Genomic DNA, 26,336 nt, shown 5'->3' with positions numbered 1-26,336 from the left:
CCTGCCTCGTGGCAGCAGCACTCAGCACCAGTAATTACCACACAATCAATACACACACTGTTAGAGCATTATCAGCCACAAATTGTGTCCTCGCTCTCTCAGGGGATGCCGTTCCCATTTAATTAGCTCCCAGCTATGTTATAGCTAAAGCACTTTTTAATTACCTGGCACTTCAAGGTATAAAGAGTGATTAAACATCGCTCCCTGGCAAGTGTTTGCTCAGTACGGCGGTGTCCCATCTGCTCAGCAGCAGCAAATCGGCAGAACAAAGAGGGCTTATATGTTGTATCACAAGCGATTGTAAGAGCGGGAGCTCAGCTCTTTAATTACCCTGCCATTTTCCTCCTCAAACAGCGAGGCTTCAGCTCATATCCACACCAGTGCTAAACCGCCTCCTCTTTCAGGCAGTAGGACACAAGCGTGGCCGTTGCAGTGGCCAACAGGCTTGAGGAAGGCATAGCAGTGACTCCAGTGCTTGCAACAAGCACATGGACACCCCAATAGACAGCTCTATGGGGTGCAGAGGCAGCGACCCACAGTGATCAGCAGATTTGTTCAGAAAAAGGGAAGAAAAGGATTTGAAAAAGAGCAGTGAAATACTGAGCTACTTATCTGCAAAAGGAAAGACCAACCACCTCTGCCTTTGGGAAGTTACTCACCTCAGTGTATGGTGGTTCTAACTTCTCGTTTCACGTCTCAAAATTCTGCTGTGAGTAAATAAATGGTTGGCTGTATTACGACTATGAGAGTAAAGGTTATGGAGTTAACCACTCATGCTGCACCAAAGATCTACATCTATTAAAAACCCGAGAAAAGTAGAAATGAAAGTGAAATAAAACTGAAATTTTGTAGTAAAGTGTCTATTTCAGAAAGAAAATTATAAAGTGTAATGCAGCTTTGATGTGGACAGTTCTGATTTATTCAAAAGAGCTGACATGTAACCATGTTACTGACATGTAACCATTCACAAAAACATATTTTACATGCTCATTGATTACACTCTTCTATTTTTCCTGGCTAGTAGGGAATGTGATGCTTTCTCATACACTGTAAAGCAATCTCTTGCTTCCCAATAGTAACAGGGAATTCCATTTCCATTCCATTTCATCCTACAAACTCATCTGCACTGCAACAGTATTTTGAGACTCGTGCAGCAAGTGCAAGCAAGTCTGTGCTAGTTTTGCCCATGCTGTGTGCTAGCTTACTGCATGCTAACTACACATCAAAGCCTGCTAGTTTGGCTGAAGTTGACAGCTACAAATCCAAGCCCTGCTTTGCTAGTGCAGCAGTGCAGTTGAACAATTACACCAGCAAAGGAGAACAACCAGCCTCAGCACAGCAAAGGCTGTCCTGAATCTGCATTTCTCTTTCTTTGTAGGACAAGCTGGGGCTGCTACATGCCTCCTAGTCCTCCAGGAACTACAGCCAGGTAAGAGCTGCTCTTTTCTGAAGTGGTATTAGCTTTAGCAGCCAGGTTTAGCAGCTCCATGTGCAGGTGACTGCACTTACCCCTCCCTTGCAGCTGCTCCAGATGCTGCTCAGCCCTGTGACCAAGTGGCCCATTTTTACTGTCACTGTACTTACACTGAGCACTTTCTGTTTTAAGAAAGCTCTTTCCCTTGAAATTCACTCAATGTAGCAAGACAGTCAAGCCGGATGCAATTGTAAACCTCACCGCACAGCTTTGCCATTCTGTTTGCCCTGGATATGGGACATACATCTTTTCCCACAGTTGATCAGCTTTAGAGGTCTCATGGAGAGAAGAGCTTTCATCTTTTTAAAGAAAATCACATACTTGAGAACTTTTAGCAGCTGATCAGCTGGCAACTTATTTCTTCCTGTGAGCCATCAGACCAAAGCATGAGCTGCAGCTGTTTGCTTTCTTGTTAAGTTTCCACGGAAAGCATTCCCTGCAGCCCTGCTATCAGCATGCCATCACGAAGGAAACTAAGCTTATTATCCCCACTGTGTCCTGTGCACGTTCAGCTTCAAATGCTGGAAAACTACATCCTTGTCCTCAAAAGCGACATCTTCTACACATGAATTTTTTCACTGAGTCTTGCCTTGGCACTCATCCATTTCTCACACAGTTTATCACTACCCTGAGGTCTCAGCCTAAGTTTTAAGCAGTGCATCCCTGTGCTGTGTGTGGCATCACGATTGGCTTGATCAGAAGACACCTAAGATAGAGGGTGTTTAAGTGACATCAGTTTGAGGAACGGACTTCTACTCCTTTTCTTTTATGGAGTGAGACAAGACATACCACACCATCCAAGTTCAGTCCTTACTTATGCAACCACAATATTTCGAAAGTGACTGAAGTTTGGGTTGGAACTTGGGGTTTTAAATTATTTCCTAATTTGTCAGCAGGATACTATTCTGAAAGAGAGTAGGTTTAGATTATATGTAAAGAAGAAACTCTTCATTATGAAGGCTGTGAGGCCCTGGCACAAGCTGCCCAGAGAAGCTGTGGGTATCCCATCCCTGGAGGCCAGGCTGGATGGGGCCCTGGGCAGCCTGAGCTAGTGGGGGCAGCCCTGCCCATGGCAGGGAGTTGGAGCTGGTTGGGCCTTACGGTCCCTTCCAACCTAGAAGACTCACATTTGTGCTCAGGGTTTACATTCAAGTAATATGTGATCACCTTACACACAACAAACTTGGGACAATGACTTGGGATAAAACAAAAGAATAAATGTAAGTTCACACGTTTTCCATAGGTTTCTCCTTGAACACTTTTTAAGTCAGTCATACAGCATTTAAAACCAATTTACGAGAAAAAAATAGCTGCTGCCCATTAAAAAAAAAAACAACAAAACACTAAAGAAAGAAAAAAAAACAAACCTAGCTGAAACTGCTTCCAGGAATCAAAAAGATGACCAATCTCAGTAAAAATACAGCTACAAGGTTTAAAGTTAAAGCAGTCCACTAAGTTACTACCTGTCAGCTGCCTTAACTGCTTTGATGTGCATTAGAGGGTAATGCTCATGGCCAGTCATCTTTGCCCAGCTGCCTCACGTATTATACTTCATGTGGGAGAAGTTGTCCATGAGGAACTTTGCCAGTATGACCTGGCACAGCTACATGACCACCCAGAGGTGCTCTCGACGCATCATCTCTGCACCACTGTGCAGATGCTTCTGCGTGGGGCTCCCCGTGTCTTGCAGCACCACCAGCACTCTCCTGTGCAGCTCTGCCTGGCAACCCACACCCATTGCAGCAGCTGTCCCTAGACTCAGGCATTCAACACCAACAGACACTAATAAATCTACTTCCAGGATATCTAAAAGCCATCTGCAGACCCCAGACAAGGCCACAACACACATTTTATAAAGCCACTGCCCACCATGGAGGAGTATTTTCTCATGACAGAAACATGAACCTGTAACTAATGGGTCTGTGACAAGACTGAAGTGAGAGGTGCCAGGAAGGTGTTCACCTTGCAGGAGAGATGTGCCGATGGGAATGGTTTCAGGAACGCTGTCCCTGCTGTAAATGGAGTTCTGGAATTCAGGAGAACAGTCATTTTCATCCGTGATGTGGACCATAACCTGAGACAAAAAGGACACGCTGAGATATAAGTTCATTTTCTATGCTTAGGAAAACATGCACCTCACTCCAGACGAAGTCTGGGCATTCATTGGAGGCTTAAGGATGAGACAGCAGCAATGTTAAACATTTCCTTGCACTATGCCCTCAGCACTGAGAAGTGCTACCACCTCCACTTCCAAGCTTATGGGAGGCAAAGCCATAGCCAAACAATAAGAATTTTTTTTCTGGAGCCTAAACTGACCTCATATAAGAGTCCAAATTTCTGCCTTGACCACAGGACCTCCCTCTCAAGCACCACCTACCTTCATAGAATAGAATCATAGAATTGTTTGAGTTGGAAGGGACTTTTAAAAGCCATTTAGTCCAACTTCTCTGCAACCAACAGCTAGATCAGACTGCTCAAAGCCCCCTCCAGTCTGACCATGAATGTCTCCAGGGATGGGGCATCCTCCGTCTCCCCAGGCAACCTGTTCCAGTGCCTCCGTATACATGGTAAATCATTCAGGTGATGAGGTGACGGAGATGGATGGGACAGTGGGTGGCAAGTGAAGGATTTCCTGTACCTCAGTCACACTGCTCAGCGTGCTCCCGGCTTCCATGGCTTTCAGGAGGAGGTGGTAAAGGTGGTGCTCGCCCTCATAGTCCACAGGGTGGGTGAGCACGAGCTCGCCGCTCTCCTGCCTCACAGTGAACAGACCACTGGGGTTCGTCAGCAGCGAGTAGGACAGGGGCTGGCTCTGAAAGGAAACAGCCTCAACCACTGCCACTCTGCAAAGAGGGAGAGAATAGTGTTTCACTCCAAGCTGATCCCTGACACAGGTGAGACAGCTCACCTAACAAAGCAGAACTTACTTTTCTCCCGGTGGTGTGTTTTCAGGGACAAACACACTGTAGGACATATTAGTGAACTGTGGAGGTCGGGAGCCCACCAGGATGGAGATGGAGGCAAAGGGGCTCTTGTTGCCATACTCATCTGAGGCTTGCACTGTGACCACATATTCCTTGTTCCACACCAGAGGTAAGCCCGTGGTCATGACGATCCCAGTATCCACATCGACCTGAAATCGCTCTTCGCCACCTACCAATGTACACACAGAGCTGGTCTGAAAAATGCCCCACAGCAAGAACATTTGAATCACAGAATGGTTTGGGTTGGAAGGGACCTTTAGGGATCTAGTTCCAACCCCTGCTATAGGCAGGGACACCTGCTCTACAACAGGTTGCTCGAAGCCCCATCCAACATGGCCTTGAGTGCTTCTGGGAGGGAGGCATCCACATTTGCATCTTTGGTGTTTTAAAGTAAGCTACCCTCAAATCATCTACCTGTACCCTGCATGCATTTCTTTTTCCCTCTCCTTGTCTCTCACTCACACCATGTTATCTTGACTGGTACACAGTAAAAGAGGACAGAATGTATAAAAAATATAAGGCTCCACTTGTTTTCAAAATAGAAGTAAAGCAAAGCAAGGAAAATTCCCATCCACACATCTATTTTTCTTACAGCACCTCCAGCTTCTTCACCTGCTGTATCCATAAGGATCTCCCAAGAGGTAAAAATCTATCAACCGAAATGATAATATGGGAAACTGATAGGAAAAATCTGCAGCTTTGCAGAAGTTCGTCATTTCTTTCAGATTAGATCTACCTGCAATCAGTGTGTAAGATACACCAGCACTGGTGTTCTCACTGTTGCTGTATCGTGCAGCAAGCCGGTAGACAAGAGTGCCTTTCCGCGCATCTGGATCAACGCGTGCCAGGTAGGGGTATGGGTACATGGCCCAGGACAGGAGCTCCTCTTCTGGGGCCAGGAGGGTCACGTGGCAGAGGTACCAGTCATCATCTGCAAAAGATGAACACACTGCCAGATTGCTCACAAACTCTCATCAGCAGTGTTTACGGTCGGATCCTTCAGCAGCTGCAAACCAAACTGAATCACTCATCACATTCATCCTATTGCATGCACGAAGAATTCAGTTCACATATGGACTTCTGAAGCTTGATGTGCACTAAGTACAGTTAACAACTACTTAAAAATACTTTCAATAATAGATATAAATTAACTAGATATGCATGTTAAACATTGTGCCAGTTACACCACTTAGCCATGAAACAGTTTAAAATGCGCATCTAAACACAGGTGAAATTTGATCATTTTATTTTCAACAGATTCAGCATAAATCTCTCCGCGTGCTGGTCACACCACTTTTAATGCAGACCAGGATACAGCTGGCTGCAAGGACACGCGGCTGGCTCATGTTGAGCACTTATCAACCAACATCCAGGAGCCTCTCCCCTCAGGGTTACTCTCAATCCATTCTGTGCCCAGTCTATATCTGTCCTTGGATCACTAAATACACAAAATAAGTTTAAAAAAAAATAATAATAATAATAATTAAAAAAAAACAACAAAACAAACCAACCAAAAACCCAACAATCAGACCCTAAATGTAGAAAGGGAGAAAAGTAGAAATCAGCGCATGAGAAATGTGCATTGCCTGCCTGACAGAATATGGTCAGGTATTCGGACAAATTGCTTCAAGGCTGCAGGTCTGCTAAGGTCTACAGCACTGTCAGAAGAGACATGCACACCTGGGTATCCATATGTCTCACATAGGAGGTCCCAACCTCTGCCTTTAGGACAACCAAATTTTACATTGGACCAAAGAAGAAAGCAGCATGTGAGCAAAACTGAAGGCCAGAAAGAAGCTAGAAATTCCAAACAAATCTTAACTGTAGACCTCAGAGATCAGATACCAAATAAAAGACTACCCACAGACAGAGACATCCCCCGACATGGAAGACTAGCATTTATGGGCAGTCTTACACCAGTAAAAATGTGGTCTGGACAAATTTATTCCTCAGGAGGGGAAAGACTTCATTGAATGTTCAGTTTTTGAAGTATTTAAAATAATTTAAGACAGGGTTTCTTTAGCTAGAGTAAATTCTTAGATTACATGGTTTCTCTTTTTGTAAACTATCAACACTGAATTAATGGGAACACTGTTCGGAACGTTATCCTAAGAAACTTCTACAACCATTCAGCAAAAGGTAAGGCTCAGCCCTCAGCACAGGCTAGGAGATGACCAGCTCTGCTCTAGGTTTCAATATTCCATCCACAGCTGAGAGGAGAGCTGAGAAACATAAACCAGCCCATCCATATACAGCACCATTTGGCGAGTACCAAATAGAATCAATAACAAGATCCTGCTGTAAAGAGTTGTAAAAAACACCACTACACCAAAATATCAGCCCTTCACATAAGCCTTACTCATTAAAATAAAACAAACAAAAAAAGGCACAAGCCATACACAAGAATACATTTCATTGAGTTCAAGACAACATCCAGGGAAATAACTGTATTGCTCAAATTAATGATAATTTTCTTACGCTGAACTCACCCATGTCCCATTTGCTTGTGCAAACAGAGCCCAGCAGGACTGGGAATTACAAAAGGGGGGATTTAGACTGGATGTAAGAAAGAAGTTTTTTACAATAAGGGTGATAAGACTGGAACAGGTTGCCCAGAGAGGTGGTGGATGCCCGGCCCTGGAGACATCTAAGGTCAGGCTGGATGGGGCTCTGAGCAACCTGATGTAGCTGTAGGTGTCCCTGTTCATTGCAGGGAGCTGGACCAGACAGCCTTTAAGGGTCTCTTCCAACTCAAAGATTTCACTGATTCTAAGGAAGCTTTCACCTTCAGAAAGACTGAGATTTTTGTCCATTAAACATAATTTTCAACCAAAATAACATACTGATAATTTTTTACAATGACCAAAGCTTCAAAAGAAACAGCTAAGCATTTCAGATCCCAACATCCTTCTAAAAGACATCAAGTTCTTTAAAAAGGCAAGTAGGTGATGCAAAAGCCACTGCTGCCTCTTCTTCTTGGTGGACAGAGGGGCTTCATGGGCAGAAGCAGCAGTGCCACAGCGGCCTGATTGCTGTGGTGGTTTTCCATCACAGTGTCCAGAAGCACAAATCCCTCCAGCACCCAAGAGGACTTACAGCTCTGGGAAGTGCCTCAGAACACTGTGATGCTGGCAAAGCAAAGATGAGACACTTCACGTTCAGAATGCCAGACCACACGAGATCTCAGGACACAGCCGAGGGTGCACGCGTAGGCCTAAGGCCCGCACCTGAGGTGTGCACCTCTCTATAGCAGTTCTTAGCTGAGTTTTCCTGCCTCAATCCCTCCTGCTCACCACATGAGCTGCTCTCAGTTCTCATGCCCATCTCTTCCCTGGGCATGAGCCCAAAGAAGGCAGATGCCACACAACCGCACAGAGCCTCTGCCTGCCAGATGTACAGGCATACAACAAAACCAGTCCCAATGAGGAAGATAATTTTCTTCCAGCTTTGTATTGGTTTTTCAGCTGTCAGAACTGGAAAGCCATTAACAGATCAAGTCGTTGAAATCAATAATGTTTTATTTTGTTCCCCTGTCACAACTGTAGCATCCTATCAAATCAAAATACAACAGCTCACCCATTTTGTCAATATGAATTTACTGAAAACAAACAATCCAGGAAAACAGGCTCTGTAGCCTGTGAAGAAGACTACCAATGGGATAAAACACTGGGATTGACACCACATGTTTGAATAAGAGCCCTGGTACGATCCAGCTAGAAGTCAGAATTAAGGGGCTGATTTTCATGGATATACCAGCATGCCCCCAAGGCTTCAGAATTACTCCTTGGAAACAAATAAGAACAAGGGGTTGGCAAAGGCTGGTTGGGTTGGTGGTTGGACTAAATGATCTTAGAGGTCTTTTCCAGCCCTATGGATTTTGTGATTCTATGGTTCTGTGATTCTATGATTTGTGATGCTATGAACAGCACATCAGGGATGAGGCTGCTTGGCAGCAGCAAAAGCAGCCTTGGGAACTTAAGGAAAAGGGACTTAAACTATTGCTCAGAGGGCAATTGCCCCAGTAATTGCCCCAGGAGAGCAGCAAGCAGATGGACAGGGAGAACTCACTGTGCGACTGTCCAAATGATAAAGAGCATTGTGTCCATTGGACGAGAGCATGAAGAAAAGACTTGGAAAAGGTTTTTAAAATACAAATGGCTTTTCTTACAAACTTGTATCAACTCCATGTCCATTTAATCGTTTTTCTCTCCCTAGCAGAAAGAGGAAACATGATAGATGTGATTTTCTCTTCCTGAGAACTGAGTCTTGAACTACATCAACTAATGTGGGTTTACAATAGAAACCTTGTATGAATTGAGAAGTAAAAAACGTTCACATCTGAGAACTAATGGTAGTTTGTCTTGTTTATATTCTCTGTGGCAAAATAAACCATTTGAATGTAAGAGACAGCACCTTGCTATGCTCTTGGGCCAAGCGGCCACAGGGCAGGGTCAGGAGCTTCTGCAGAACCTGTGCACCTCCTGTCAGCTCCATCGAGCCTGAGAAAGGCTTGCAGTCTCCAGGACTGAAATGAAAAATTAGCCTCAAGTGACCTGCTTTCCTCAAATTAAAGAAAAAGAAGTAATGGCCAGGAAACACCTGGTGTGCTGAATAAGCTAATAAACTTCTATCTCAAATGTCACACGAAGAAAGGAAAGAAAGTGGCTCTAGAATCCTATAAATGCATGTCCTGTAAATCCACAATTTTCCTTATGAAATGTACTTTACAGGAGCAATTTTTAAAAATGGAGTTGAACAGACTGAAAACTGTGGAAGATCATAGTGTTTTGGTTAAAGCAGAAAGGAAAAACAGGTGGAAGGGCACTCATTTGTTTCTATAGGCTTAAGCTGCCCTCAGGCTGCAGGCCAAGCAGCTGCTGAGGCAGTAAGGTAAAACGCTTGGCAGGCAGCTTGCAGAAAATCTGCATTTGCCTTTAAAACCGCACTTCAACAGAAGACTGGGACAATCTGCATCCACCTGTTTTTGCAGTTATGATCAGTCACACCACTCCAGTGCTGCCTAAGGCATCACATGTCTCATAAATCTGCTTTCTAACAGCTCCTGCCCCCAGGTACCTGCAACCCAGTCCTCAGCAACTACACAGTGCCCAAAAGCACGGAAGAAAAGCATTGGATATGAGAAAAAATAAAAGAGATATAGATGGAAAGAGTTCATGAAAATTCCTCTGTGAGTACTTTTGTGCCTTTCAGAAATGTCCCCCAGACACAAGCATTCTCAGGAATAATATACTTACAGAGTACTTGTATTTCCAACAACATGCCTCATAGCAGCAATTAATCTTTCAGCAGCACTCATTGTTGGTTTTACAAATGCCTCTGAGCCTACAGCAGTGATGCTCACACAATTTCGCTGCCAGCTGGGCCCACCCTCTCCTGCCCAAACAGTATTAGGATCTGGTTGCTGGGTTGTTCCTACAAGCTTTAGGAAAGCAGCTGGCCAGAAGACGGGGATCTCAACTAAGGGTTTCCCCTGAAGGAAAGGATAAGAGAAATCAGTTTTCACGAGGTCTTGACAAGCAGACTGGTGAGCGATGCCTGCGATGCTCCCATCTCTGCTGCCCTTCCCATTGTGGGGAGAAGCGGAAGGACAGCTTCACAGCACAGGTAACACTCTGGAATAAAATCTTTCCTTTTTTTTCCATATCTTTCCTCCAACTCTCTCAAGAAAAGTTGCACAGGGTGGTTTTAATGTAGTCTTGGAAGTGCCAGGTCAACTCTGCTCCAATCAGCCATGAGAGATGCTTGGGAGTGAAGTTTCTGATAATGAATAGATGTGATTTCTCAAAGATATCCTAAGGACATTGGATCCAACGCTCAGGGGTACCATATCCCCTTGTAACACCCTACCTCACCCAATGCACACCACAGCAGTAAGTAGCTACGACCGTATCTTCCATATCTTGAAGGCAGGGCAATACCAGTAACATTACAGAAATGGGAGTGCTTGCTTCTCTGAAGGCACACAAAGCACTACATCAGTTTGTGGATCAAAAGCCTGCAGCCACAGTATACCTTGATGAGGAACAGTGCCAAGTGCCCCATCAGCAGCTGTTTCGGCAGCGATGGCTTTCCCCCCTTGGTTAACCACAGACAGCAGCACCACAGCCCACCCTGCTGCCATCACTTGGTGACATTTCTGGGGCACATTTCTTTATGTACCCAACTTGTATCGCCCCTCAGGTTTCAGTTGGCAAGGTTTAAGGAACCCAGTCTGTTCTCTCATTGATGTTCTCCTATACAACAGGTCACCACATTTCCCCTCTTAAGTGACATCTATTACAGTGAAAGTAGTTGGTGTCCTCTTCCCCTTCCACCGACACACAGAATTACAGGCTCACACACTATCCCAAGTTGAAAGGGACCCTTAGGGATCATTGAATCCAACAGCCCTACCACTTTGCTATTCTTCCTTTCCCAAAGCTTTTATCTATTCTATATGTTTGCTCAGCCCAAAGCTCTGCCAGCTCGTTTGATATAAGCCAGCAGCTGGAGGAACACAGCACTGACTGCAGCCTACACACCCTGTGCTCAGGTCCATCCCTCAGTCAGCAATACATAAGCCACCAAGAACTGCACAGTTACAGGAGCATAACCCCAAGTTCTTTCCATCAGCCCAATTCCTAAGGCCACACGTTCGAAGGATTTGTCCAAACTTTCTCTTAAATTTTTGACAGTTTCCACTAGCATGCCTACCTCACTGCTCAGGCAGAAACTTCAAAGTTGGAGAGTAATGCATTAAATTACTGCTTTAGTACAGAAACTTTAATGAAATGCTGCTGAGGAGACCCCAGCTCACATGAGTAAGGACAACCTTCAAAGAGGATGAAGGAGGGGATGAAGCTCCCTTCCACCCCAGGTTCAGATTTCCAAACACAAAGGCAGCACATGTGCTTGCCCAGCTGCCCTTCATGGGCAAACAGAGAATGTTTGTGTCCATGTTCCGGGCATCCTGTCCTGCAGCAGTGTCACAGGATCACAGAATATCCCAAGTTGGAAAGGACCTAGAAGGGCCATTAATCCAGCTCCTGGCTCCACACAGGATCACCCAAAAATCAGGAGCTGCAGGCTCCTTGGTCAGAGCAATGGTCTATTTCCTTTGGCTTTAGTTACAACTGGAAATGCTTCTTACCAGCTGTTTCCACAGGGCCAGCTATGGAGCCTCACAGCACTGAGGGTAACCCCATGCCCACCAGTGCTACCAAGTGAGTTGGGAAACAGGAGATTGTGGCACTTCATACACAGAACACATTTCAGTATTTTAGCTGTGCAGCACGAGTGCTGTGTCTCAGCATCACAGAATCGTTGGAATTGGAAGGAACCCTTAAAGGCCATCAGGTCCAACTCCCCTGCAATGAGCAGGGACACCCACAGCTACATTAGGTTGCTCAGAGCCCCTCCAGCCTGACCTTGGGCATCTCCACTGATGGGGCACCCACCACATCTCTGGGCAACCTGTTCCAGTGCCTGCCAGTCACCTGCTGTTAATTATATTTGGCAAGAGGCACGAGAAAGGGGAAATGATAAGCAAACACAAGTAAATTCTGCTTGGCTTCAGACAGCTCACCACTTTTTTCAAATGAAACTAAGACAGTAGAAGCCTCCAGCTCTGGTCGTGTAACATAAACTGCAAGAAAGAGAGCCTCAGTTCATCCCTGGGCAAAGCTATGGAATAGTTTTGATTTAAAAAGCAGCTCAAAAGTGCATCAAAACGACCTTGTCCCAGTTGGCCATCGAACTCCTTTCTCCCTGAGGCTCATCCCTTGTCAATACATTATCTGTGCACAGACACGAGTGAAAATACATGGCACAGAGCTGCACTGGAGAGGACAGCGTGTGTGATTTACACAACACCACTCGCAAGGTTAATTGCTGTGTTCAAAATAAGCAAGGCCGCCGGGCAGCACGTTGTCCAGACAGCTTCCAGTGCTGGCTGAGTCTTGGCTGAGAATCATAGAATCATCATGGTTGGAAAATACCTCTAAAATCATCTGGTCCATCCGTCAGCCCACCCCCACCCATGCCCACTAAGTACATCCCTCAGTGCCGCATCTTCGTGACTCTCGAGCACCTCCAGGACGGTGAATCCACCACCTTTCTGGGCAGCCCGTGCCAGTGCCTCACTACTGCTCCTGAGAAGAGATTTTCCCAAACACCCAGCCTGAACCTCCCCAGCGCAACTTCAAGCCATTGTACCTCTCCTCCTACGGCTGCTACCTGGGAGAAGAGTCCGACGCCCACCTCACCACAACCTCCTTCCAAGCAGCATAGAGCGATAAGGTCTCCCCGGACCTCCTCTCCCGCAGCCCCGAGCGCCCAGCCCAGCCCAGCCCAGCCGAGCCCGCTTCCCCGCGCCCCGGCCGCCCTTACCTCTCCCCGCGCCGCGGTGCACCTTGACGAGCGCCTCGGCGCCGCCCCCGGCCGGCAGCTCCCGCCGCAGGTAGAGCCGCCCCGACACGCGGTCCACGCCGAGCGGTGCGGCTCCGGGTGCCGCCAGCTCGAACCATCCGCCGGCGTCGCGGCCCCGCGGCAGCGTGAACACGGTGTCTCCCACCCGCGCCCCCGGAGGCAGCCGTGCCGCGTACCGCCTGGGTCCGGGGGACGGCGAGCGCGGCCGCCGCCTCCTCTCCTCGCCCGGGCCGCGCACGGCCAGCAGCGGGCGCGGCGGACGGCCTCGGTCCCGCGCCCGCACCCAGAGGCTGAGGCGGCGCGACGCCGGCGGCGAGTCCGCTCTCAGCGCCCGTCCGTCGCGGGTCACCGCGAAGAGCGGGCGGCCTCCGGCGCCGGGCGGCCAGGCGCGGTAGGCGAGCGGCGCGTCGGGGCCCTCGTCGCCGGCCGAGGCGCGGAGCCGCGCCAGCTCGCCGCCCCGCGGCGACGGCTCGGTCGCCTGTAGGTTAGCGGCGAGCGGCGGGCGCGGGCGGCGGTCGTCGCGGGCCGGGACGCGGACGCGCAGCAGCGCTTCCCGGGGCCGGACGGCCGCCCGCAGCAGCAGGCGGTACTCGGCCCGCGCCCCCCGGTCCGGGCGTCGCGCCGTGCGCGCTTCCAGCGCCCCACGTTCGCTCCCCGGCCGCCGCTGCAGGGAGAAGTGGTGCGCGCCGTCCCCGCGCAGCGCCCAGAGGGCGGGCGGTTCCCCGGGGCCCCGCAGCGACACCCGGGCTCCCCGCACCCGCGTCCCCGCCGGGCTGTTCTCGGGTACGTGGCCGGAGAAACGCGGCAGACGGGGAGCCCCCGGCCCCGCCGCCGCCCCGCAGAGCAGCGGCAGGGCCAGCAGCAGCCCGCCCGCACCCAGCATCGCACCGAGGTGGCTTGGCGCGGCTCCGAGCACCTCCACGTGCGGCCCGGCCCGGCCCGCGCCCCCGGCAGCGAGGAGGGGCCGAGTGAAGCGGGACCTGCCCGCAGCCGCGTCCTATGGGAAGCTTCGAGCGAGATCAGCGCAACGCCCCAACTACGTTTCAGTCTTTGGGAGGGATATCCCCGGGAAAGGATTAGTGCGCTGCTCAAGTGCGATACTGAAGCAGTCCCACCGAGTCAGGGAAACAAACGCACCGCTTGCTTGACACCTGATGAGAGCAACCTGGGCTTGGCATCATCGTGGTGGTTGAAACGCAATCAACAGAATCATAGAATCATTAAAGGTGGAAAACTCTCTAAGATAATCTGATCCAGCCATCAGCCCACCCCCACCATGCCTGCTAACCATCTCCACAGTTCCTGACCACCTCCAGAGCAGTGACTCCCCACCACCCAGGGCAGCCTGTGCCCCTGCCTCACTGCTCTTTCTGAGAATAATGTTTTCCTAATATACAACCTGAACCTCCCCTGACACAACCTGAGGCCATTACATCCCATCCTACCAGTGGAAGTGTGACCCCAGGCCAACCACTTTCCACCACTCACTAAAAGGAAGGTCACTATTTCCTCGAAGCACAGGTCCCAGCAGCCTCTCACTCCTGCTAACATGCAGCACAAGGTCTGCTTTCTCCCAGGGACGGCTTGGGAATGTCCTTTTGCTGAGCCTCTGCATGCAGCTGGCTACACTGGGCTCACGTTTATATGTTGGTTGCTGCAGCAGGAGCTGATGGCCAGGCAGCTGTGCTGTAACCTCAGCGGCAACGCACCCAGACTGGAAGAAAAACTGTGCTCAAGTGCCAGGTGCAGTAGCAGTCAGCGTTGGGCAAATACTGTGGGCACCCAGGAAAGCTGACAGCCAGGTGTGCTGATGCTGAGAATGAGCAGAGCTGGGTCACCACGTCCTGTGGTGTCCTGGGAAAGCAGTGGGTTGATGGCTCCCATCCGCACCCCGGGATGCTCAGGATGAGAAGATAGGCTGCAAACCTGACCACTTCCAGCAGTGGTTTGCTGTAACGCCATAAAGCTGGCCATAAGGATCCAGCAAGAGGCAACTCACTGCCCCAGGGTTTGAGTGCATCCCCTATACTCTCATCTAAAAACAACATAAATAATTCCCGACCTCAGAAAGGCACCAGGAAGATAACTAAATTGTGGTCCTTAATCTGAGCCGGCCACATCAGAGCCACATCCATCCATGCAATTTTTTGGTACAGCAAGTTTGTCACAAGAGAAAAGTATTTACTATTGTTTACTATTTATACCTCATTTTGATAAAATACCTTCCACAAAGCAAATGGGATGGAAGGAAGTGGATTCCTTAGACTTGCTATCAAATACTGCACGCAGATCTATCCAGATGCCATCCACGCTACTGCTAAATGTCACCATTAACAAGTTTAGCATCACTGATACTTCGCTGCCTTGAAGCGAGTTTGAAACCTCAACAGGCGTTAGCACCCATCTCTTCTCCATCAGATAACAGGTAACCTCACTGCTTGGAAGGCAGGATTACGTATGGGTTATAAGCCAGGAAAACAGCAATATGGCTGGCAGACAACCCAGCTGCATCCACTGACTGCAGGAGCATCTCTGCAAGCAAGGCTAGTGAGACACAGCGGAAGCTCTAGGAATCAGAGGCACAGGAATTTCTTACACCTTCACAACAAAAAACACCAGTGGAGTTGTTTGTTTGTTTAATAAAAGCTCGCAAGGCACATATTTCAACTGAATTGCAACATCTACAGCAAAACAGATCAAAATTTGCAAAACGTTTCCCCAACCCTCTCAGGAACTGAAACCCACGACCTGGGTTGAAAACCGAGCTGGGTTGTGTGCACCAGTCAGATGTGGTTATGCCCCATGGTTGTCCTTCCGAAGGATATCACAGAACTTACTGTTTCCATCTTTTCCCACAGAAGGTGGAGACTAGAGCATACAACAGTATTTTTGCTAATCCATAACTGCATAAGAAATTCAAGAATATCCTTTTCTTCACAAGATATGAATCTTCCATGCCTTCTGACTGGGACAACAGTGACGTTTCCCTCAGCAAAAGGCTCCTTCTCTGTTACTTAAGGCTGCTGTGCCAATGATGCTGCTACACAATCTTCTCTAATATAAAAAGCAAGGTAAAAATCTTAAATGATTCTCCTTATACAGAATCGACTGAAGTATCAAGAATACATCTTTATGACAAAACTAATAATAACTATGTCACAGTTCAAATAAAGTTCAACATGTTCATTCAAACATGTATAAAGGCCAATGTGCTACAACATATGTAATTTCCTTAGGTGTATGGTTGGCCTCATTTGTGTTTTTCTTAACATGTGTGCTCTACATGTAAGTATTCAAACCAAGCTCCATGTGGTCACACATACACACAGCGTCGCTGTAAAACACAACAGACAGTCCAGGATAGTTGATACGCTGCACCTTGGTGTGGCATTATAAGGCAAGAAGCCATAAGTTGAGCAGCTTCATCCACCCAAGTGCAATTGTAACCCTGAAATGTGGTACCTGGTATGCCTTATTGCTGGTAGGAAATAGTGCTCACGAACAATCAGCTTCAAGAGAGCAGATCACTGACACGTGGACATGTAATTCCAGACAGTGATTCAAACAAATTTAAGTTGTACACAGAACTCTACACTTACTTTCAGTTATTAACTCCATAGCACATACAAGGTTCCTGATTGCCTGCCATAACCCAAGTTAGTTCACAAGCTTATCTTGATATTGTAATTGAAAAGCCTGAAACTGTAACAGTGCAGCAAAACATACACACTTGTGCATAAGCAAATAAACAGGCTGCTTTTGGCCAGAGAGACATGCATGCTATCCTGAGCACAATGACTGCATCCCTAGAAAGGATATTTACTTCTAACATATAACCCAGTTACGCTGGTAAATGCTTCTCCTAATGATCAAATCGGGTATTTTCGATGGGTTTATCTGGTTTCAAATAAAATGAATAATTTTTAATACTTGGTCTAAACTCACAGGCCTAAAAATATAACCAGATTAAAAGAAAAAACAGATTACGGACTTGTTGACATTTACAACAGTAAAGCTTTTCTCTTTTAAATCACTCCAATAGTGATAATAGATGTTTAGAAACCTCAGCACTATTTTTTAGTGTAAGGTAAACAACATATCTGCATACAGCAGACAGGAATCATGCATATACATCAACACGTTGCAGTTCCTAACAATTTCAGAGTCAATCCCTCTGAATTTGCATTTTAATCAACAAATGTAGTAGGGATAGTTTCGCAGCTTTCATTTGCAGAATGGTTGTTCAGTTGAAGGTTCATCCTATTAAGCCAGATGTTTCTTTAAAGACATCTGGACTCCAAAGAATCATTCCCACATGCCTGACAGACTGGTCTCTGGGCCAGGTGTAACAAAAATCCATAACTGCATGCAACTCTTGGTGGTGAGGACTCTCTCCCGGAACTTAAGTCCTGGCATTCTGTCCAGCTGTACCTACATCAGCAAAGTTACGATTACCTTTTGTTGAGTTTTCCATTCGCAACACCAGGATTAGGCCCAGAGCCGGAATTAAAGCATCATTCATTCTCTTGAAAGCACCTCAGCTAGCAACAAAACAGGATGAACAGAAAATTCAAGGAAGTCGCAGAGACAAATGGGGTCATATAATGAAGGCAAATTTTGGAGGGAATCAAGACTACAGAATGTTTTCCCATGTTTTCAGAGTTCCCAGCATAGCTGCATAATTAATGTATAAAAAGCTATGAACTACTGTGCCACTTCTGATTAATGATGGTGATGATAGTGTTTAAAATTAGTCATGACTACCTTAATCTATCATGAAATAATAAGTTGAATGAAATCACCATCACCCATCCCTTGCCATACACACACACACACACACACCAGCTTGCACACAGGAGTGAAGAGCAGCAGTCTCAGCAGCAAACCTAGTCTCATGCTACACTTGTCTGAAGTACAGCATAGTGTTGTATACTGGCCCATTCTGATGGCTGCTAAAACACACGTATGCTCACATGCATACATATATAAGCATGGAAGAATCCTGAAGTCAAGCTCTTTCCAAACTGAAAATCTAACTTTGTCAACTCCTACAGCTACGTCCAAGTCCAAGCACTTCCTCCAACACGTCTCCAATAATGCAGAGATCAGTGCCTCAGTCTATGGAACTGTTTAAATAACATCTTCCTTATTTGATTTATACAAATACTTTACCTACATATAAGGTGTATGAACGTGTTCAATAAACAAAGCAGTGTTTATAGTGGAAAACAGGAAGAATAAAAAACCACAGTAACCAAAGAAAAATATTAGAAATATTAAACAAACCCAAACACTTGAAGACTTAGGATACACCACTTGATTTCTTACTAGAAAATAGAAGCTACATGACTTAAACAAGCTCTTCAACATAACTTTTTCCAAAGTCTATCCACATCAGCTCTCTAACACTGAAGTTAGAAATATCTGTTGATATTTAGAAATAGCTGTTGATATTTCTAACTATTGTTGAAATGAAGATTAAGATGATTTACAGTGGGAAGACAAATGCAAGAACATGGAAGACTGTCACACTTTCTTGTGGAGACTGTAAAATTGTCCAATTTTCCTGGTTCCTTCAAAGAAGGTATCTGTAACAGTTGGTCTGTAGAGTTCAAACAGTTCCAGTTTGGTGGAAAAAAAAATAAACCCAAAAAACTGGTCAGTACACTGCACCCACGTGTATCTGTAAAAATAATTTTCTTAATCAAAAGGAATTTTTCCAGCTGAATTCCATCACAGTCAATCCTCAAAAAAAAGCTTGCAGGCTTTGTCACGATTGGAAGGATATCACAGTGTTGATCCTATACACAAAGTAGGATCTATTCCAGTATACTCGAGTGAAATAATTCACATAGGGAGAATAGTTCATTTTGATTTCATGACAAAATCGTCCATATTTTGAATAAGCATAACTGTCACCTTCCTCACAAACCACCTGTCAGGAAAGAAGAAGATCGGTTAAAATACTGAAGATAAATGACTGCAGAATGCAATTCTGTACGTTCATTTATTTCTGCATTCTGTACATTTCACTTGCACTACAGATATTTAATTACATTCCCTTACAATTTGTTTTATCATCTAAAACAGCCTTATGAATTCATACATCACTTCCCTACCTTTTCCAATTGCAGAAGTTTGCAGGGATTTAAAAAAAAAAAAAAAAAAAAAAAAAGTGGTAAGATAAATTCACCAGAAATATAAATAAATAAATCTTTCAATGTCTCCCAGAATACAAAGATAGTTTCTCTCAGTGAGAAAGTCCTTTAGCTTCATACTGCTGGAGAACATTTCTGTCTTGCTCTGTATAAACCATAAAAGCTTATGCTCTTAGCGAGGGTCAGAAATAGGATATTGGGCAACAAAATTTTATAGTCCAATTTAGAAGTTATTTAAATGGTATTTAATGATTGGCATAAAAGCAGCACTGCTTGATATTAATGTATTAGAAGGAATTAGGACAGGTAAGGAATAGGACGAGGTCAGATTACAGTTATGTAAGAAACAGACACCTCAAAACTGAACGGATCGCTGTTAAGTCTTTTGAGTCTTTGTCTACATATTATAATTAGAAAAACAAGATCAACGCTACAAGAATGTTTCCTTTAAAATGAATTATTTATGCATTCAGACACTCACTTTTGTCTCGCTGTTACTTACATGACCATTGGCAATATCCAATAGATCTTTAACTCTACATCCTCTTACGGGTCCCACTTCATTGCAAATTGAATCTTCAATGATCAAAAAATTGGCTTTGTAAGATGTGAGAATCTTATAAATATCCTCTGCTGACCTCTTTGAATATATCTGATAGATCTATAAATTAAGAACACATTTTAATGCATGGTAAAAATCAGTGGAAAATTAAATACCATGAAAATGGTGGTGAGCAAAGGATGACTTATCTTTAATAACAAGTTATGTACGCATTGTATGTAGATGCCAAGCTATAAAACATCTATTTTTGAAATTTCTAAAGCAGGTGAGGTAATGGGGAGCTGAATAGGAAGCATTTGTCTCTGCTGGAGTAAGTTCACATTTTACATACTTACATTGGCCTGAAAAGTCTTCAGAAAGAATATTCATTTTTGTCCAGAGTACAGCATAGACAATTTATTTGATATTCCCCTCCCTATTTGCTGGACTATCCCCTTTCTTCTAATATTTTTGTTTGTTTGTTTGTTTTTTCCCATTATATTTGGGCAAAGCAGCTCCTATCAGTTGTTTTCCAAGTCAAATATCCCGCTAGAGACTTACACTTGCCTTCCGTAATCCTGAAGTATTCAAACAGAATGAGAACTGAGGCTGAGTAGCAATTTTGATTTCTTTGCTAGTCAGAGACAGGGTAAGTCCACTCTGATTTGTGACTTTCCCCCCGGCAAAACGTATAGAATAAAAATTGCTCAGAATCATTCAGAAATGACAGCCTGCCTAAAACTCAATACTGTCATACTGCTCAGTAAGGAATCTTGTTCTTGGGTTTACTGATTATGTAATGGCATTACCTTTCTTTACGATGCTTCATGCTCTTTTTTCACCTTAGAATGTGAACACTTTGGGGATAAAGAACTGGGAACATGGAAGAGCAATGCAAATGAGTACAGCATGAGGAATATTACAAGGTCATCCTCTTTGAAGTGCTAACGTTTACAGTACTCCCACACATCTCAATCAGGCACTTGAGTCTTACAGGATAGAATAGTCTATAAATCACTGGTAATGCATACACATTTATGAAATTGGATACTCACATTTTCATTTCTTTTTAGAAGATCATCATCATATAAAGGCAAGCTTGACACCATCCATCCTGTACAAAGCTTAATCACACCCATTAATTGTGGGCTGCCTGCAAACACAGCAGCCACAGGAGCTTGTCTTCTGCAAAAGCAACATCAACATACATGTCTGAGTGCAGGATACATTCTTCAAAATGATGCTTTTAATTTTAATAACTGTACAAATCTTTGCAGATGCTAGGGCAAGAACTGGCGTGCATGACAATACCTACAAAGAGGGGGACAGGGTCTGCTGTGATAGGACAAGGGGAAATGGAGGGGACATTTAGATTGGATACAAGGAAAAAGTACTTTAGAATAAGGGTGGTGAGGCCCTGGAACAGGCTGCCCAGTGAGGTGGGGGATGCCCCGTCCTTGGAGACATTCAAGGTCAGGGTGGATGGTGCTCTGAGCAACCTCATCAAGCTGTAGGTGTCCCTGCTCATTGCAGGGAGTTAGACTACATGATCTTTAAGAATCCCTTCCAACTCAAACGATTCTATGATCTTTGGGGGTCTAATTACAATTGGCATTAACACTCTGGTAGCATTGGTTTCCCTACCGGGAAAAGCACAGACTTGCAGCAATGAGGAGTTTGCAAGGAAGGCCTCCTGAGGGTTAAGAGCTCATGGCCATCCTCCCCTCCTTGTTATTCATGGAGCACCACTCAGAGTGGTCCCAGAATGGATCAAACTATTGCTTTTCTGAGTGGTTGCTGTCTCGTGACAAAGCAAGCTTGAGATGGAGGGCAGGTAGGCAGCGAAACAGTATGATGTTATCTTGTAAGTGAAAGACTTGTGGTTATGCTCATTTGATTTGTAGGACAATCTATTTCATCATTTATGAGTAACTACTGTCATACAGAATAACATTTACAATAATTATGCTTCTAGATTTTTAGTTCATCTTTTGATTATTCATATTGCAGTGTTAGTGAAAGAAAACAACCATTGTCACACTTTATCACAGATCTCCAGCAACTTTTCCCACAGAGAAAATTCAAGTTAATTCATTTTATCAGGGAGAAAATCATAAGAAAGTATACTTATAATAATGACGTTCAATTAAAATTCCAATATGGATATCTAAGCATAAGCACTAAAAATCCTTTTCATTAAAAATATGAACAGCTGCTACAAATAAGGGTAGTCAAATTGCTCTTAGCTGAGTGAATCTCAATGCAATTCACCATGATTAATTATGTACTTGAAGTGTAATATATGCAGACTAATGTAAAAGCCATTAGGTACTTGGCATTATTCCACTTGCTGCCTTCAAAAGCTGCAGCAGTGACAAACAACGTACACTACTATTAACAGAAAGAAGAAATTGGCTGGAACACCATAATTACCAGCCTTGTCTTTTCTGAAGATGAACAGGTTGACATTAAAGACACCATAAATACAGAAAATAATATTCTTTTAAAAATGCATTTAAAGGTAAGTAAGTTATTTGAACACAGGGGACCTCATTTTCACAGAAGTGCAGTTAGTAATGACACAGTTCCAAATTAAATTGAATAAGGCCAGAATCTAGTTCTGAAACTTTTGATGAAGATAAAAATATATCTGTGAAAATATCCTTACTATAAGCTCAGCATTTGCTATGCCCTACCTAGTCAGCCAGGTCAGATCATTGCAGCCTTCTGCTCAAAGGGGAAGTTTGAACCCCACATTGCACTCCATGTTTCTTTACATCAGGCATTTGTTTCACTGGCTTCTGTACATACGACTTTCACTGTTTCTCTCCCTCGTGGCATTATAGTCAATATGAATCCTCTAACCCACTGAAAAGTCAGCATGTAAAGAATCAGGATGTAAAGGATGCACATCTTTCTTTGGAAATCACATCTAGTAATGATACTAAACATAAGGTGACTGCACATTTCAGGATCTTCTCTTGTAATCAATGATAAACTCCTGCTACTTTGCATGGGAGGAATACCGAGCCTAAAATAATCATTTCTCTTCCCATCTCCCTCTACATCATGTAATGACTTGGCAAGGAAAAGCTCAGATTAATACAGGTAGCTCCACAAAATACTGAGATGTAAGTACCCTGGCAAAGAATTAAAACAGAAGTGCAGAAATTCATACTTACTTTATCCACGTCATAAGCTCTACTGTATCAGGATCATAGAATTCTTGTAGTTCTGAAAGCTCTGTCATTATCCTAGGGAAAAACTGATGGAAATGTTATTTGATTACAACTACGCCACACTAAAGGGACAACTTATTATGGGACAGCCATAGTGGGTAAGACACCTGGAAATGGAAACCTGCTTTTAGCTGAGGAAATTCCACCCCCATTACCGGTCTGAAGTCAGACAAATTAGGGTAGCACAAGAACAGCTGTGAGAGTTGTAGCACACAGGAGCTGTTATACGTATACCTGCACCATCCCAGAAATAGGAAGAGAGAGAGAGAAGAAAAACCACTGCCACCCCCAAGAGAACCAGCTTCACTGATCACACAGAGCCCGTAGAAAAACGTAGCTGATGAGGGACTATGCCTGGCTGAGAGAAGGCAGACAAGCAGAAAGATGCTGAGCTGTACACTCATCTCTTTAAAGCCAGAGTAACAGAGTACAAGTCTCAGGGCATTTGCACTTCCCTCATCCTAATAATCAAACTTTCCAAGTGCAGGACTGAGTTGAGAACCCAGAGAGCAAATGTTCACTACTGCTTAAAAGCAGAAGTAGGATTGCCAAGGGATGAAGCCCTCTAGAGTCCAAATCCCCACACTGCTATTATTAACAAATAATCTGTAAATGAATTCTTTCGTCACTAAGTTTTCTCTGTTGTAACTGATAGCATAATTTTGAGCACCTTTAGCTTTTCCTTCCCTCCTCGGAAGCATTATCTGTTACTCTGATAAAAGCACATAACGAGTCGGATTGTGCTGCAAACAAATTCTCTGTTAAAGACAGATATTACAGAATTTGTACAGTCAGTGAAGATTGACTTTTATATTTCAATGCCTTGTAAAAAATACTTAAATTCTTATAAAGCTACTCAGAATAACTCTTCTGAATCTGTCAGTACAGTAGAGAGTTAAGGGATATATTTTCTATTTTTTTCAAACTTGTAGAAATTTTTAAAATAATTTTCCAAATATTCTTCTCCCTGTGTGCCAGTCTGTCAGGCAATGTGACTACAAGTAAAGAACCAAATACTTAATTTAAACAAGGAAACATCTGTAGATTTTTTCTCCCTGTACTGGTGTAAGGATTTAACTCTGTTATAATTTGACAGCTTTTCAAACGCGTTATTTGCCTATGACCTTCCATAATTTTACTTCTCAATAAAAAGAAGATAGACACAAAATGCTTTTCAGTATTCCAAGTGTTTATTTAGCAATATTTTCTCTGTTGAGTCAGTTCACATATTCCAAGCGTAAAAGCTGAATGTAATAATGTCTTCATTTAAATTCAAATGCTTCTTAATTACAGTAAGTCATTGTTACCAAACTGAATTGTTAAATATCTCATACTGAAAAATTTAAACAGCTTTGTTTAAAAACAAAACAAATTAGAATTAAAAAAAAAAAAAAAAAGCCAGCACATTTTCAGAAGATGTCAGCTTTTATTTCACCTTGACATTATATTTGCTCAGTGTTTTGACTCATATGCTGCCCAAAGACAAAACAAAACACAGAACAGCATGTTGCTTACCTCTTTCCACAAGCTGAATCCAATTATTGTGGGAACTGCCATACTCAGAATGAGAGCCTAGAAAACAGATGTTAGAAGAAAAGGATTATGGATTGTTCTCCATTCTCCAACCTCAACTATGCTGATGCTGTTTGTACAGCAGTAGGCTCCATTTATGCCTGAAACCTTAAGAGTGACTGCAGATGAATCACTGCAATTTTCTACCAGGAAAAAGTTTTCTGTAAAAAAAAATTTGTCTAACTTAGCACTGAATAACTGATTTGACCCATGCTGTATTTACCACCAATATTAGGGACTGTTAATTACTGCTCATCTAAGAATGAATCAACGCACACATGAAGTACGGACAGGAGAAAAGTAAATACCTCTCAGATACAAATACAATGCAATAATTTGAAAAATGAAAAAAAAAAGTATGAAACAAACATTTCAAACCTCTGATCTTAGTGATGCTTTCATTCAGATTGACAATAGTGACAGGCAAAAACCAGAAATTCATTCTCCAGCACCCCATCATTGTAGCTGGTATCCCCTCCACTTTCCAAAGGGGACTAGCTCACAGAGTACAGAAAACACTTGGTAAAGAGCATACCCAAGGCATTCTTTTGGTATTAACCTGTTAACACATCTACTATATAAAAAAGCAGGTCTATATAGCAGAAAGCGTGTAGTATATAAAGCATTATGTTTAATATGTATGTGAATATATTTTTATTTTTTACTGGAAGGACACTGTCAATATTTATGATGCAACATTAAATGGCATTTGCACAAGTGCCATATATAACTTTAAGTTTTAAATATTTATTCTTCTAAGTATCTTGAAATTAGGGTAGAGTAGTAGAGTAACACCCCATTCTCATTTCATTAATAAAACAAATGCAGAAAGGTGTCCAAAGCAATTCTCATCCCATTATAAACAAAGCTAGAGTTGGAAGTGGAGGAGCTGTTTGCACTACAGCACAAGCTCAGCTTTAGTTACAGCACTTCTCTGAAATGGCTACACCAGAACATATCTTACACAAAGTAACTGCAGCTACTATTTCTTAGGAATGTGTTTTACTCTCATCTATTAAATACACCTAACTACCACATTTTAGCCAAATTCCCTAGTGAAAGAAGACTTATGTCAATGCTTGTCTGCATGCCTGTACTTTTTCTTGTGCAGTTTTTCTACAGAACATTTGACGTTCTTGGCCAGTCTCAACTAAATACGACAGAGAGCTTGAGGTCTCAAAGATCTATTAAAAGAAATTAAATATGTCTGAGAAACAGAGATAAAGATTGTTCTGCTCCTTGTGAGGAAAAGGCTCTGCTTTATCACCAGGTACCAGAGAACATGGGAAAACATGCTGATAGGAATGCAAGACAAGAAAAAGCAGACTATGTAAGATCTATTGCTTACAGAACTACATGTTCTTTTAGTGGGTTTTTCTTTAAGTCTTAAGTAATTGTTGTTGGAAAAGTGATATGACAGTGAGTTGTAATTTCCAAGACATTGTCTCACCAGTAGTATCGGATGCACAGCTTTCAGTCTCAGCCACTTGAAAAGTGTCATCCAAAGTTCAGGAGAGCACACACCAAATGCAGCCAGCATGCAAACATATGGAGTCCACAGATATTTCATTCTGAAAAATATTGCAAGAACTTGGTTGGCACTTTGCACTTATCATTGTATTTTTTTTCAAAGTCTGGATATGCAAGCAATCAGATCTAATTTGGTGGCATTGGAGGGCAAAACAAGGAAATCTCTAGCAGGCACCTGATTATTTGCTGTAAGATGTAGAAGCGTGATCCCAGGTCAAAGATAACAAAATCCTTCACAGAGTTCAGGGGAGGACGAAACAAAAAACAAACAAGACTAGTAAAGTCACTTGGCTGTTACAGTTTTCCAGCCAAACAAGGACAAAAAACAGCTATTCAGCGAAGCTGCACAGACACCTTATTATAAGGGATTTCCTGAAGGAAGGAAAGTATTTCATATACAATTTACTATTT

At 43.9% G+C, this 26,336-nt stretch overlaps 2 protein-coding genes across 5 annotated transcripts in view; both read right to left on the bottom strand.

Moving 5' to 3' along the window:
- Positions 1 to 13,836, bottom strand: part of LOC100545676 (neural-cadherin-like) — a 44,920-nt gene extending 31,084 nt beyond the window's left edge. Inside the window, exons 1-5 of one of the 2 annotated variants that reach the window (XM_085221430.1) lie at positions 12,847 to 13,836; positions 5,195 to 5,389; positions 4,402 to 4,627; positions 4,113 to 4,317; positions 3,437 to 3,548 (exon numbers count right to left, since the gene is read on the bottom strand). In XM_085221430.1, the coding sequence (XP_085077556.1) occupies positions 3,437 to 3,548; positions 4,113 to 4,317; positions 4,402 to 4,627; positions 5,195 to 5,389; positions 12,847 to 13,768 (1,660 nt within the window). In that variant the 5' untranslated portion in view covers positions 13,769 to 13,836. The remainder of the gene's footprint in view (positions 1 to 3,436; positions 3,549 to 4,112; positions 4,318 to 4,401; positions 4,628 to 5,194; positions 5,390 to 12,846) is intronic. The other variant, XM_085221431.1, reaches the window with a different exon arrangement.
- A 1,668-nt stretch (positions 13,837 to 15,504) lies between these two features.
- The window catches only part of DPY19L4 (dpy-19 like 4), a 28,055-nt gene continuing 17,223 nt past the window's right edge, over positions 15,505 to 26,336 (bottom strand). For 2 of the 3 annotated variants that reach the window (XM_085221427.1, XM_085221429.1), the window contains 6 exons: positions 25,846 to 25,966; positions 24,339 to 24,395; positions 22,767 to 22,849; positions 20,640 to 20,769; positions 19,525 to 19,704; positions 15,505 to 18,820 (listed from right to left, as the gene is read on the bottom strand). In XM_085221427.1, the coding sequence (XP_085077553.1) occupies positions 18,656 to 18,820; positions 19,525 to 19,704; positions 20,640 to 20,769; positions 22,767 to 22,849; positions 24,339 to 24,395; positions 25,846 to 25,966 (736 nt within the window). In that variant the 3' untranslated portion in view covers positions 15,505 to 18,655. The remainder of the gene's footprint in view (positions 18,821 to 19,524; positions 19,705 to 20,639; positions 20,770 to 22,766; positions 22,850 to 24,338; positions 24,396 to 25,845; positions 25,967 to 26,336) is intronic. The other variant, XM_085221426.1, reaches the window with a different exon arrangement.

The sequence above is a fragment of the Meleagris gallopavo genome, chromosome 3 (genome assembly GCF_905368555.1).
Source record: "Meleagris gallopavo chromosome 3, MGAL_WU_HG_1.1, whole genome shotgun sequence".
In the NCBI taxonomy this organism is placed as follows: Eukaryota; Metazoa; Chordata; class Aves; order Galliformes; family Phasianidae; genus Meleagris; species Meleagris gallopavo.
The sequence above is the reverse complement of the archived record's forward strand: the minus strand, read 5'-3'. Positions and strand labels throughout refer to the sequence as shown.